The sequence below is a fragment of the Gobio gobio genome (assembly GCF_949357685.1).
Source record: "Gobio gobio genome assembly, chromosome: 14".
In the NCBI taxonomy this organism is placed as follows: Eukaryota; Metazoa; Chordata; class Actinopteri; order Cypriniformes; family Gobionidae; genus Gobio; species Gobio gobio.
Window position 1 is genome coordinate 31,108,893 of NC_137107.1, and position 12,698 is coordinate 31,121,590.

General features: G+C 36.7%; 1 protein-coding gene across 8 annotated transcripts in view; it reads right to left on the reverse strand.

The window, feature by feature from the left end:
* rai14 (retinoic acid induced 14) overlaps positions 1 to 12,698 on the reverse strand; it is a 61,055-nt gene that overhangs the window by 22,644 nt on the left and 25,713 nt on the right. For all 8 annotated transcript variants that reach the window (XM_079835287.1, XM_079835291.1, XM_079835292.1 and 5 more), the window contains exon 3: positions 5,337 to 5,467. In XM_079835287.1, coding sequence (XP_079691413.1) covers positions 5,337 to 5,467 — 131 coding nt within the window. The remainder of the gene's footprint in view (positions 1 to 5,336; positions 5,468 to 12,698) is intronic.

A 12,698-nucleotide genomic window follows, 5' to 3' on the forward strand; every position in this document is an offset into this window, starting at 1 on the left:
GCAGTAAATAGAGGGCTCTTTAATTCAAAAGGTAGGTCAATGCCTGCATGCTCTGCATATATACTTGTCCTAAGGCAATTGTAAAGCACTCTAGTGTGAATGAGTGACACTAGATCAATCCTTTTCATTCTGTGTAGCAATTAGAACACAAAACAGTAATTAACATTGTTGTCAAAATACACAAAGCTTCAGAACTGTCCATTCTCAAAACTTTTATTAGGACCCATGAACATACATATGCAAGGTCATTTTCGTCTTACCAAAGAAAGAAAAAAAGTCACCCCAAATGAGTATATGCATACACAGTACTGTTTGTTATGTTTCTGAAAGATGTTTCTCATGCTCACCAAGGCTGCATTTATTTGATCAAAAATACAGGAAATATTGTGAAATGTATTAAACAGTAATATTGTGCAATATTAAATGTAAAAATACTGTTTATTCATGTGATGGCAAAGCAGGAATATCAGCATAGAATGAAAATCAGCATATAATTATTTCTGAAGGATCATGTGACACTGAAGACTGGAGCAATGACTGTTTATTTGAAAATACATTCAAGTAAACAGCCATTAGGGTCACATGATCCTTCAGAAAGCATTCTATGCTGATCTGGAAACATTTCTTATACTTAAGTTTGATGAACGAAAAAAAGCATTTATTTGTAATATGAATCTTTTGTAATAGTATAAATGTCTTTAGTGTCACTTTTGACTTAGCGCTTTTGATCACTTTAATGCATCCTTGCTGAATAAAAGTTAAAGACCCCAAAATGTTGAACTGTAGTGTGTTTTTATAGCCTGGCGTGGCCATACTCAATTCTAGTCAGAATTTGAGTCTGGTACCGCTCCATTGAGCTTTGATTATGGGGCGTGTTTCAACCGAGCCAGGAAAGACCTCAATTGGATAGACCCACAACCAATCAGAGCAACGGAGCGACGCGTAACGTTAGTTGTCAAATGTCAACAGAACTCAACTGCACTGTGTTGCCAAGTCCGTGTTTTTCTCCATGTCCGCGGGTTGAAGCGACCCCAATTATGTGATTATATAAACCCAGGAATGCGAATTTTAGCAGGCAACCTTGCCAAAATAACATATTTTGCCAACCAAACGCCATTTTTTTCCGGAGAACACCCCGGAAAGTTATTGTTTTGGGCTATAGTTTTGAGTAGCAATTGTGCGCGACATTGCAAAAACACTTGGAAACCCTGTCTGCACGCACGCTGGATTAAGTAACGTTACAAGAAAAATATGAGTGTAAACGATCTTTGCCAGTAATACAATAATTTAAGGATACACAAAGTACTTACCAACACGATCATCGTTTCTGAGAGAAATAGTGAAGGTGAATGCATACGAACAAGTTCTCCGTTTAGGATAAGAGCAAATTCAACCCAAGAGCCTTCGATGACGTGGATGATTACGTTACTGTTGATCATCTGTCCATCATCGTCTAAAGCCCGCCCTGACAATTTCATTGGTCCGAACAGTTTCTGTTCGGGCATAATTACTCCTCTATGGAGCGAGTCCAGACCGAATTGCCCGAGCAAAAAAATTGTGGGCGGGGCTAAATTCGGCTGGCATCCAGGCTAGTGTTTTTATGCATATTTTGGAGATTTCTTTCTGCATCTTGGTGTTTACATCCGTTATTAACCCAAATTTAATAAAAAGAAAAATCCTAAAATTCACATTAAAATACATAGTTGGAAACCCAGCTAATAAAGAATAAATATACGTTTTTTGGTGAACTATTCCTTTAAATCCTTTATCAGTCATGAAATCCCTGACCTAAGGGCACAGAAAAATGAAGAAAAGTTCAAAACTTTCCTTGTGATTAAAAAGTTAATTAATCTCTGTCACTGTCACACTTAATAAATAGCTTTCAGTCAATCCCACTGGTTTGACATCGACCATTGCTTCATTAATTGGCTCTTAGGACAATTAAGGACAAACTTCAGGGAAAAAAACACAAATTAATCTATATGAAATTGATTACACCCTTCTGGAGGATAAGGATCAAGATGCACAAGGAGCTAACAACTAAAGCTATGCAAGACGCCCTGATAATGACCTTGATGATTTTGTCACTCATGACAGCTACATGGTTCTGACCTTTAAATGAACAAACCAAGAACTTTAAATATTAAAATATGGCAATTTAAGCACAATGTACATCACTCTAATGCTATTAAAGGTCAGTTCAGGAAAAACTTCACTGTTTTTGGTACAATTAAAGCAACACACGTGACACATCATAGTTGTTTTTAATTGGTCTGAAACATAAAATATAAAGGAATAGTTAACTAAAATGACCATTCTGTTCCACAGAAGAAAGCAAGTCATCACCTATATGACTTTGTTCCCCGGAACACAAAAGATTATATTTTGAAGAAGTTTTGGTTACTATTGTCAAAAAAAAGAAATTTCTTAAAATAATTTATTTTGAGTACCACAAAAGAAATTCTTATAACATAAAAGGTGAGTAAATTGATGACAGAACTATACCTTTATTCTTATTTCTTCGAAAAATAAGAAAAACTTTATTGCTAAAAAAAGTTTTGAAATATAGGGAATTATGAATCCTGATCACTGGTGTCCTTAGATTTCATTAAATGTTAATTAAAAGTCAATTAAATGTTCAGTCACTCCGCATTCTCCACAAGATAGGGTGATTCTGTAATCCTGAAAATTAGAGGTAACGCATTTGCTGCAGCATATCTCCCAAGTTTTTGTAATTAATATTATCAAGTGCTCTCTTGCAGTCCTTTTCAAGCTAAACGGCATGGTCACGAGAGCATTTTTTTTTTTACCAAATCGCACTGGGTCTCGTGTCCGACTCCATAATCAGGAAATTATATCTCCATGGCAACTGTGACGGTTTGGAACTGTGACGGCTCTGTGTTCTACATGTGCCTCTCTGGCTCGTGAACCCTCTGGAGCGCAAGCACTCGAACACAATGAAATTCTCAAATAGGAAGATAAGGATTTATTGTGAGCCTATGAGAGCGCTTCAGCTCAAGCCGTCCTAACGCAGGACACTGGAGACTCATTCAGGTCGGCAGTGTCTGAGTTCATTACTTACAGAGTGAAGAGAGCAAGCTCATCTCTCTGCATTCACTGGAGCTCATTCATCCATCTCATCATTCATCACTCATCCATCTATACTGTGCTGCTAGGAATTTTGATACTTTCTTTATAGCTGATGTTTTTAAGGTTGCGTATGTGTTAATAATTACATTTAACTGCATCTAACTTGAGAGGGAGTATTCTTCTCATGCATTTCATGACACATTCGGTTAGAAAGTCTTTTACAGGAAATTTTGCACATCATCCATTTATTTGTTGTGCAGTTGAAACATTTCATTTTATATTCATTTACTCTAAGACCAGCAAGAAATCACTCAGAAAATCCTAGGAAACATAACCAAAAGCTTTGGCAGAGACAAATTTTGTTTATGTCACTGCCAATAATGTTGGCTGCTTCAGTATTTGTAGATAATACTTTCATGTTTCTATGGTATACTGGTAAACATTTATAAGCATTTCATACGTTTGAAAGGGTTTTATTGGCAAAAACATTCAATATATGCAAATAAATCATATTTACAGCATTGATCTTTCTTTTTGATGACCTCTGCAATTCGCTCTGGCATGCTGGATATCAGCTTCTGTGCCAAATCCTGATGGATAGTGATCCATTCTTGCCTTATTAGTTCTTGCCTTTTGAGGATAGACCACAGGTTCTTTATTGGATTAAGATCCGGGAAGTTGCCTGGCCATGGATCCGAAATTTCAATGTAATGATCTCAGACTCAGAGCCACTTCATTATCACTCTTGCCTTGTGACATGGAGCTCCATCATGCTGGAAAATGCATGAATCATCACCAAATTGCTCCTCAATCGTTGGTAGAAGTTACACTAGCAGGAAGTTTTGATACCATTCTTTATTCCTGGCCGTGTTTTTTGGGCAGAAGTGTGAGAAAGCTCACTCCCATGGTCAAAAAGCAACCCCACACATGGATGGTTTCAGGATGCTTTACTGCCCTTCTTGACACCAGACGGTTGTCCAAAAGTCTTCTACCACCTGCTGCCAATATCGAGCAAGATCTGCCCTGATGGTGACACAATTCAGCCCTGGCACTTGCTGGACGTGGACACTCTGTGAAATCTGAAGCCTTCTTCACTGCAGTTGAACCCCTCTCCTTGAAGTTCTTGACAATCCTGTAATTGGTCCTTTCAGATGCAATATTCTTTGCAGCAATTTCCTTGCATGTGAGGCCATTTTGATGCAAAGCGATGATTCTGCACATCTTTCTAACGTTACATTTATTTGGAGGAAACCACTGCTAACACAAGAAGCACTTATCTCCTTTTAATCTAACCAGAATGATAGGATCATAACTAGTACTTGTTCACACCAGCCCATGTGCTGTTGATGATATAATTAGTGAAATGATGTTAGCTGGTCATTTTGTACCAGGGCCAAATACAAATAATCTAGAAACAATGTGAATTAACACCACAACTGAATCAGTAAACTTTTCGAAACAAAATGTATGTCACTGCCAAATCTTTTGGCCATGACTGTAGTTAAAATATTATGTTAAGAAAATTCCTTTATGGTGGATTTAAACTTCCTGTTATTCCTACAAACACTACAAATCTGTCCACGTCATTTCAAAACATGTATATTTTCCCCTGAAAATGTAGACACAAGCATGTAATTATTCAGGTTCAGGCTCCAATAAAAATAAAATTGTATTTACAGTATCTCTGCCAAGACAACGAAACAAAGCATTCAAAGTTCTTTGAAATAGTAAAACATATATTTAAGTGTTCTTTATATCACTTCTAAAGCATAACACAAAGTTGCTAATGAAAAAGTCAGAAAAGCTGTGCTCTCTCTTTACAGGAGGTTTTACAGACATTGTTGGTTCACACACCATTTTAAAACTGGATGACTAGCATAAACAAATCTAGCATTCACATCTGAACATCTGTGTGCCTATTATGGTAAATAAGGGAAAATGAAGACTGATGTAAATGCAATGAAACAAAATGTTGCTGGGATGAATGAAGGACTAAATTTGTTCAAGTGAGGTTTAGATTATAATTTCTACTGCTAAATAAACACCCTGATGAATGGATGCTAAAAAAAACCCACAACTCAAATCTCTCCGTCAGATGGAGTATAAACACCCACATCGTGCAAACTATTAAGTTGATAGCTGAAAACAGTCTAGAAATTCTATAGAAACACTTCTGAAGTCTCAATTAGAGCAGTAAATGTCTAAATCAAATAGGAATGAGAGCAACTTCAGTTCCCAGTACTCACGCAGACTTGCCCTCGCTGTCAAGCTTGGTGGGACAGGCTCCTTTCTTCGACAGGAGGGAGGTGACTTTATCTGCCTCTCCATGCTCCACTGCACTGAGGAGACGCTCATCGTTCTTGTTCCATTCATGAGCCTATAAAGAATTTTTAAAACATTTAAAAGCACTGCAAAATCAGCTGGACAAAGACTATTGAATCTTTTGACAATATATTATATTATCTATGTAAAGGTTTAGGATTTTGAAAAAATCTAAACAGAAAAAAACATTTAAGACTCTTCACTATTTCTAGGTATAAAAGATTTATAATTTATGCCAGGCAGCGATTTTCAATTGATTGTACTGCACGTATCAGAAGATTATTACGGAGGCATATGATTTTGATGGAGGACTTTGCAGCTTTACTCGCAAACTACAATCCCTGTTCGTCAATAAAGTGAGAAACAGAGCCTTTATAAAATATACTCTAATGAATTGAAAAGTGTATCCAAGTAGAAATAGTTTGGTGTTTGCTGACGTAATGATGACAGCAGAGCACAGCTGTTCCGTCGCATTTTGCGATCACACTACATGTGTACCGCGCTCTGGCCCACTTCTTCCAAGTGGGCCAGAGGCAGCTAAACGAACCGCGCCCAGGGGTCACACTAGTCAAACGAACCAGACTTTGGGGGTCAAACACGCTCTGGCACAGTTCAGATCGCCTAGTGTGAGTATACCCTGAGACATATAGAGACTTTTGATTGCTAATATAATTTGTAGGGCTTGGTATTGACACATAATATTCTGATTCACATGCTCTCGATTCGACTGGATTAAATTCCAATCAATTCATTTGGCTAGATATAACGGGTACAGTACTTGTCAGATTTTCTTAAGGAAATATCTTTCTAAAATGTAAATAGTACAAGGAACCCGTCAGTTGGTATTATATATTATAATAATATAATATTAACAGAGGCCAAATTCAAAAATTGCTATATATTTAAAAAAAAATAATAATAATAATAATTATATATATATATAATTATTATTTTTAAATATATAGCAATTTTTGAATGTGAATATTCATATATATTTGTTCAACAGTCAAATAAAAACTGCTCAGAGAGCAGTTATAAATATATATAGTAAATTAATAAAAGAATATGTATATTTAGCCAAATGTACCTGTCTCTAGAGCGGAGCCTCAGCTAAGTAACGAGCTATAGACACTGAATGGCTTTCCTGAGGTAAATGTAGAATGATGACATTGATATATTGTTTACAAGCTGTTTTATTGATGTCTTTCAGTGGTTGAAACACTAAGCGATTACATGAAAAATGACAGATTTTAAAAAGTTGTACGTTTTCTTTCAACATACCTTCTGATGTTTATTATTGTTTATTTCATGCTATAACTAGCAGTAAAGAGGAAGGGATGATTGGTCGATGTACGCTTTGTGCAGCCACTTGAACTGAGGTTGTACAGCAATCTGTGACACCACATTAAAGAGCGTCAACATGACACTTTATTGTTTGAATTTTGTGATACAATTTACAGAATTTGAAAGCTGAAACTTTTTGTTTCTTATCAAAACTAACAAAGCACAAAGATTATTGTGATTACTGAATGAGAGGCATGCTACACAAGGCATGTTTAGTGCATTTTTGTTTACACATCAACAGAAAACAGCACAGACGAAAAGATCATTTTTGGGATTTAAGAAATCATATCGGTTCATCAAAAAAGTAGGGCTGTAATCAACCAAAGAAAATCTTGGTCGACTGAAGTCCTAAAATTTTAGACAAAAAATGGACTAAAAATGACGTTACAAAAAAAAAAACAACGTTAAATGAATTAGCTGCGCACTGTGCGCAGTAGGCTACTTGGTGGCCTTGTTGTTTGCCTATATTAATTATAAATAAACATAAAAAACTAGTAGGTTATTTGCAGTATATTATTAAATCGTTTTTGACATTTTTATTTTGGACTGAAATGAGTCTGACACACAAGTCTGTCGGCTCTGACAGCGTTGCAGCACGTGCACCTGCGCAATATCATAGCCTATGATTTCCGAAAATATAGTACTATGTTGTCAACTAGTGATATCACAAGAATTCTGAGGAATATGCAACATAATTTAGACAATTGTTTTTGTCAAATGTATTATAATAACTGACAGACACTATCATTTCAGCCGCTCTGTGCAGCTCGAACAGGAGCTCAGCTCAGCTTCGCGGCTGAGACACGAATAGACTATTAACTTAAAGCTTTTACTCTTAAACACAAAAGGCATGTCCAATTTAATAAAAAAGGAATATTTATTAAACAAGCACGATCAAGAGCAGAAACAAAATAAAGTGCATAACTGAAAAATAAAGCATAGGCTCAAAACGAATACAAACAGTGGGCACATCGCATCGCGCATTAGGCTCCAAATAACAAAAATAATAATAAAGTGCACAAATCCAATAAATAATACTAGAAATAAATTTGCAGTATGCACAATAATAAAAGGGATGGGGCACCGCAAAACAGACGGGGCAACCTAACGCGGACTAGTTAGCTTACCGTTTTTAGGTGATATGACATGTTTGTCGTCGAGCTGTGATATGCAAACTGTTCCTTGCAAATTTTGCATTCGACTTTTTTCCCCTTTTTCTATTTTTAAAAAATGCTGCCACACTGCCAATGTCTTTGTTGACATGGTAGAAGTGGACTGACTAGGAAAACGCTCTCACAATTAAATAAATAATAGGCCAATACAGCAAAGTAGCCTAAACGCTACTTCAATCTGTCTCTCTTCTCCAGTGGGCTGGGCTAATCCAAAAGAAGTGAAAACAAGGGGGGTGTTCTGAAGACAGACTGTTACCTGTGAAACAGGGGTGCTCTGAAAACACCCCCATTAGCAATTAGTGCTTTCTACCTGACGAAATGAACACGGCAAAACTGATGAAATGAACGCGGAAAAAACTGATGAAATGAACGAGGCAAAACTACTGAAATGAACGCTGCAAAAAAATTGACCAATCAGAATTTTGGTCGAGCCAGAACGTATCGACTAATCGACTGGGAGATTACAGCCCTACAAAAAAGATAATTAAAATTAAGAAATTGATAGTGTCAGCCCAGCCCTAATCATTTGTAATGATAGGGAAAAAAATGTGAAGACATTCAAAAGAAAAACATTTTTCTGGTGGTCTCAGACTTTTGGGCTCCACTGTATATAGGCTTATGATAAAGACTTGAACTTTGACAGTAACAAGGGACTTACAATAACAAACAAAAATGTGCATCTTTGTAAGCGTTCCCACAAATAAGGTTTATTGTATGGGAGCTGTTAAAACACCATTTAATTTTCCTCAGTGTAAATTCAGTCGTGTAACTGTGTAATGAAATGTAATTTTTAAAAGAGCAAATATTTTAAGTTCATGATTGATATCCGCTAACAACATCGTTTTTCCTGTCTTTAGCATACCATAACGGAAATCAATCAGCTTTCCCCATTTGTCTTCACCCATGACCTTCACAAAATGTATAATTATAATTCAAACTCAAAGAACATGAGTTCAAGTCAAAAGTAAAGCAATCATATAAACAATAGATGAAGTCGTCTGAATTTCACCTATAATTTAGAGTCATCTCAAGGGGAAGAAATGCCTGTGGCATGAATCACATTATTTCCCTCCGGTTTTTCTAAAACCTCTCAGACACCACAGGAACTGATTTCCTAACAAGGGCTTATTCACAGCGGAGATTCATATGCAGACAAATCTACTTAAAATGTGTCTTTGTAGCTGTGCATAACAGTGAAACAATGCCGATTGCTGAACATTGCAAATCAGAGCAACTGTTTGAAGACCCCTTTGAAGTGATCAATGCAACAAGAAAACATTTTGAGAAGGCCACATATACTAAAATGTTGAAGAGTTCTAAACAAACCTAAATTAATTTGCTCTAAATGTAGTCTAGGCTCTTAACATAGACCGCAGAGGTCAGCCGGCAAAACACAGAGGCCACTACTTAAGTCTGTCACTATTTTTAAAATGCAGTGTAACATTACACGAGCCACAGTAAACCCAGCACTATTTTGGGACCTGTTTGACTTTGGCCTACTCTCTGCAATCAGCTGAAGCTATTTAAAGTCAACTCATGAAACAAATGAACATCATTTGTAAAAGAAACAGACATTTGTAAAGAAACAGAGTCTGGATCAGCCTTGCACCCTTCCCAGGGTGCTCAAACATCATTAACAATGATGTACTTCAGACAGTGGCGTAACTTTGTTTTAAAAAGTGGGACAGGTGGGGGGCGGGGTTGCTAATACAATGAAATATCAGAAGTATAATACTGTATATACAATAATAATTGCAGAAAAAAATACATTACAATGTCCAGAAATCAATTTAAATAAAACTCATGTTTAAGATTTTAAATTTCATCCTTCCATCTACTATAATACAATATAATAAATGCATAGATATGCCATTAATGTTTGTGTGCCCTAATGGTCTGGTGGTAAAAATTTTGTTAAGCATGCCAGGGGTTCTGTGTTGTAATCCGCCCTAGTATAGACGTCGTTGTAGGAGTTAAGGAAGGGTTTTAGGGTAGTGCTGCGGTAGTGGAAACGCAACTTTTTGGTCTCGGTGCTTGAGGTTTGAGGCCATTGGCCATTTGGCCCCGCCCAGCACGTTTTTAGCCTTGGCTCGCACTGGCCCGACAGTAGTTTTCAGATACAGAAATTATATAAAGTAATCAAATGTAAAATAGCATTGCATATATTCTTTACTGTATTAAATAAAGATGAATCATTATTAAAGTTGCAAATGTTATTCAGTCAAGATCAGTGAGGGATTTCCTTGTCTTTTGTTGTTTGATTAACATTAAACAGATAGTAGAATAAATGGCTGGTCAGATTAGAGCATATTAACCTCCTAATGAACTAAGTTTATAAAGAGTAACTGTTTTGTCCATGTTTTTTTGATCATCACTGTTGTAACGTATTGGGAATCCGACGACAGAAACATACATTAGCCGAACTCTGTCTGTGTGTTTGTTGTTCTATTGTTATTTTCAACAAACCATATTATAGATACAGTCAGATTTGAGATGAACTGCGGTGCAAGTGCGTGCCTAACCGTGGGTGGAAAAAGATGGTTGCTTTTTTTTACCGAAAACCATTACACCCCTTATATTTATTTTTTGGATTAATATCCTTAATCTCAGAACAAACAGCTTCTGGAGAGAGAGAAGAATAGAATGGTGCACAATTTAAAAATAAATAATCTAATGCTTGAACAGAATGCATAGCATGTAGTAGAATATAACATAAGCAAACACAAATAAAGCAGGAATGTTAGATGACACAATATCACAAAGGACCACAAAGAACAAACTGCCAGTCTAATGCCAGAACCAATGTGATAAATACGCTTTTAATCCACTGTTAAGTGGGAATGGAAGAACTGACATAAGTTTTCCAGCTATGTGAAAATCTAAACAAACTTCCAAAAGAAACTTTGAACATCTAGCAATAGCCTGGAGATCTCCTTTTTGTCATGGTGGGCCTTTGCAAAAACAGGAAACACTTAACATTATCTTAAGGGCCTGTTGGACTAAATAACCAGTGGAGAACAGGGACACATGGCACAAACATTACCTCCACCCATCGTTCAGTGTAAGCATTTAACTTTTATCTGATAAAGGTCCTCTTCAGCTGTGCAATATTTAGAGCCAGAGGCAAGAGAAGTGGTTCAGATCAAACGGTTTTCATGTTGAATTTGTGTTATCTGCTCATAAACATACGCAGTTAACTAAGTAGGATAGAACATGGCAATTTCATTATTTAGACGTTGAGAATCAATGGACGTAAGGCATATTTCTATAGCACATTGCATAATCTCCTTGATTTTGAGTGCTCATACACTACCTCACGAAAGTAAAATAAACAATAGATCATTTTACTTTCTTTCCCATTGGCAAAACAATGTAGGCATATGGCCAAGTTGTGGCCCTTGTACTTGACATGTCATGCAGAATATTTTCAGCACACTGGGCACTAATGCTGAATCAAACTTGAGAGACTATACTTTGGTTTGCATGCAAAATAAGTGTAACAATGTGCTAAATAGAAAACTGATATGGTGGTAAATGGGTTCATACTGCCTGTAGCTGTACATAAGCCAAATGGATCAAATAATCATGTACCATGTCCATGTGAACTCACAACTAGTGTGAACTAGTTATCTAATGGATTCTCACATTTAGTGTGGCAGCAGAGCACCTTGAGAACAGGCTGGACTATGACCTCTTATCACACTCATCTCTGTTTAAGCCTGGCACTAGCCAAGTTCTCCGTTTGAAAGATTACACTCACATTGCTAAAATTTGGACATCTTCTCTTTCTAGGATTCCTGAGATAAGCTCAGAACAGTTTAGTGAATGCTCGGAAAAGCACATTCCTACGTGAGAATGTTTAAACCTCAGAATCACTCTCTCACGTATTATTATTGTTACATTATGGATAAATCATGATCCAAAAAAAGCTTCAATGTCCACAAATACTTGAAGTAAAAAGATCAAATCTGTAGCTTTAGCTAAATAAATGTAATGAAAGATGGCAATTTTCCTATTTGCAGCGGTTTGTTGCACTTGTCCAAGGCTTACTCACAATACACTACCTTTCGAACATTTAGGGTCAGTACAAAGTCTTAAGATAAGAAGTCTCATATGCTCACCAAGGCTGCATGTACTTGATCAAAAAGACAGTGAACAGGGCACCAGACTAACATTTGAGAGCAGTAGCACCAGTGCCACTAAATTCTACAGATGGTGGCGCCAGCACCTGATTTGGTAGTGCTGGGGGAAAATGTATCAAAGTTAATTTAATCATAAAATGACTATTGTTTTGCATTAATAAGTGCAGGCATGTAGTTGTATGATTATCTCTACCATCCCAGCTCGTTTTGCTCACAGTACCTCTCAATATTCTGGCACTATTTTTTCTAATTTCTCCCTACTTGATTTGATCTCTATGGGCAAAGAAGTTTCACTAATGAAGGCTGCCGATACCAACTGGTTTGTTTAAAGCATGCTTTGCCACTGTTAGCTCTGCTGTTTTGAGTATTTTAAATCGCTGTGTTCTGGTGTGGTGCCAGCAGCTTTGTGAGGGAAAGCTACTATATGAGTATAAATGAACTAACGAAAACACTTCCTGAATTATACACCCACACTCATGTTAAACGACATCCTAAGATGACGGGGAGAAAAGGAAGGAAGAACCATAAAGTATGGAAGAATCTGCAAGAGCCAGCATCGTCTGTACAAGAGTAACTAAGATGACAAGATATCGACACACTTGATTTCCTTTGCAGACAAACTAGACTT